Genomic DNA, 2,307 nt, shown 5'->3' with positions numbered 1-2,307 from the left:
AAAATAAATTATAAATTATAAATTATAAATTATAAATTATAAATTATAAATTATAAATAATAAATAATAACTGCTGCTGCTGCTGCTTTGGTGCTGCTGCTGCTGCTGCTGCTTGTGCTACTTCGTTGCTGTGCGTACGGCTGCTGCTGCTGCTGCTGCTGCTGCTGTTTGCACTCCATGTGTTCTGCTGCTGCTGCTGCTGCTACTTCTAATGCTTCATGTGCATGCTTCTGCTGCTGCTGCTGCTGTTGCTTTGTGTACTCTATCGTGTGCTTGCTGCTGCTGCTGCAGGTGGCTACTGAACAGGGAGAGGAGAGGTAGGATCGTTGAGCTGCCTATACACCCCAGTGTGCATAAAAAAGGAAGAGAAAGAGACGAACCCGCTTCTGAATCTTTTGCAGCTATGCATGCGCTGTATTTGTTCATCCAGCCCCAAAGAAGGATCACCAGCGGGGTGTATAGACACCGTGCATGCAGCAGCTTCCCGCTGTAGTAAACTGCTGCTGCAGGCAGCAGGGGGGTGAGCCTCCATGTTAGCTGGTATATATATAAATAAATAAATAAATAAATAAATATACGCTGAATTATAAAAGAATAAATACAGAAATATAATATTAATTATTTTATCTGTAAGAAAACAAAAACAAGAAACAAAATATCCAGCTACCGTCGCCGACCAATTAAAAAAAAAGATGTACAGCTCGTGCTGAGATACCGTTGCTGCTGCTGCTGCTGCTGCTGCTGCTGCTGCTGCTGCTGCTGCTGCTGCTGCTGGTGTTTTTGTTGTTGATATTGCTGTTTTTTTTGTTGCTGGTGTTGAGGAGATAAAAAAGGAAGAAAACTATAAAAGGATCTGAAAGGGAAAGACGACGGAGATGAGGGTGCTGTGGTGTGTATATGCACATATGGTGTACAGACAGACAGAGATTCAGCTCACGCGTCTTTTAATATATTTTCAAGAAGAAAAAGAAAAAAGAAATATAAAAATCCCTGCTGATGCATCTGTTCAGGGTCTGCAAGTGTTGCAAGGAAAAAAAGAGAAAGAAAGCGGCGACGAGCGGGGGGAGGGGAGAGGTGTATGCATGAAAAAAACGGATAAATATATCAACTAGCAGCTACTGCATGCATTATATAACTGTATAAATATCAGTTAACTTCTTTAAAAACTCTTTTTCATTCAAATATACTAAGAAGGAGAGCCAGCAGCGCGGAACACACGACAGCATAGCGGGGCAACTTCTGGGGGCGTTTCAGAAGAGAACGGGCGATATCTGCGGTGTTTATTGTCTTTATTTATTTAAAAAAACAAAAACGAATAATAATAAAAACAATTCGTGTGTAAATACAGAGAAGAAATACATAGATCTGACTCCCTCTCTCGCCTGCCTGCACGGTGCGGTGCCTCTGAGCATTGCATCGATCGGTAGAAGCTGGCGGTATTGTGAGCCGACAGATGAATATATTGGGCTTAAAAACAGTTTATTTTGTAGAAAAAGAACAATTAAACTGAATAAATATATTTATTTTTTCAGAAACAAAAAGAAAAAAAGAAAATACACCCAGCAGCTCCTGATCCTGGCTGCCTCGATATAGAGACCGCCGCAGCCGCAGCTCGACCGTATCGCGGCGTTTGTATTGTGGGGTACTGCAACAGCACTTTTCCTTTGATGAATTTCTTTGTTTTTTAAAATAAAAACATAATTTAATATTATTTTAATTGATTTATTGAATAAAAGTCAAAAAGGAATGCACAGCAAGCCACGCATCGCCATGCGACAACACCAGCCGAATCCCTTGCACTGTACACGATGCAGATCTCTATATATTTCTCAATTCCTACTGACGCCATCTTTTTATTTCATTTTAATTTTAAAAATAATTTATATTGTAGAAAACAAAAACCTACTGATCCCCTCTCTACTCCTCATGCATCGGTGGCGCCGCGCTGGGTGTTTCTTGCAGTGTATACCTCTGCACCTCTTTCAGTGTAACGACAGCTTATTGATGGCTTTATAAAGTGGAAATAATTAAATATAAATGCATTCATATTATTTATACACAGATAAACAAATGTTTAACAGCTTTTTAATGCCCCGGTGTATGCACAGCAAGCAGAAGGGCTTCACCTCTATACAAAGAACTCAAGAAGGAGCAACGCAGCCGTTAGTTGCAATAGAAACAAAAATAAAATAAAATAAAATAAAATAAAATAAAATAAAATAAAATAAAATAAAAACAAAACATGAAAACAAAACAATATATGCAAAGAGTTAATATAAGAACAAAACCACATATATATACATACAT

At 38.8% G+C, this 2,307-nt stretch overlaps 1 protein-coding gene across 1 annotated transcript in view; it reads right to left on the bottom strand.

The window, feature by feature from the left end:
* The window catches only part of EMH_0054650 (uncharacterized protein), a gene marked incomplete at both ends in the record, with an annotated part of 2,777 nt that extends 2,245 nt beyond the window's left edge, over window positions 1-532 (bottom strand). The window contains 2 exons of the mRNA XM_013497140.1: window positions 139-298; window positions 448-532. Of these exons, the coding sequence (XP_013352594.1) occupies window positions 139-298; window positions 448-532 (245 nt within the window). The remainder of the gene's footprint in view (window positions 1-138; window positions 299-447) is intronic.
* Between the last annotated feature and the right edge of the window lie 1,775 nt (window positions 533-2,307).

This window comes from Eimeria mitis, genomic scaffold (assembly GCF_000499745.2).
Source record: "Eimeria mitis Houghton genomic scaffold, Emh_scaff2495, whole genome shotgun sequence".
Classification (NCBI taxonomy): Eukaryota; Apicomplexa; class Conoidasida; order Eucoccidiorida; family Eimeriidae; genus Eimeria; species Eimeria mitis.
Note: the sequence above shows the minus strand (reverse complement) of the source record. Positions and strands in the feature narration are given on the sequence as shown.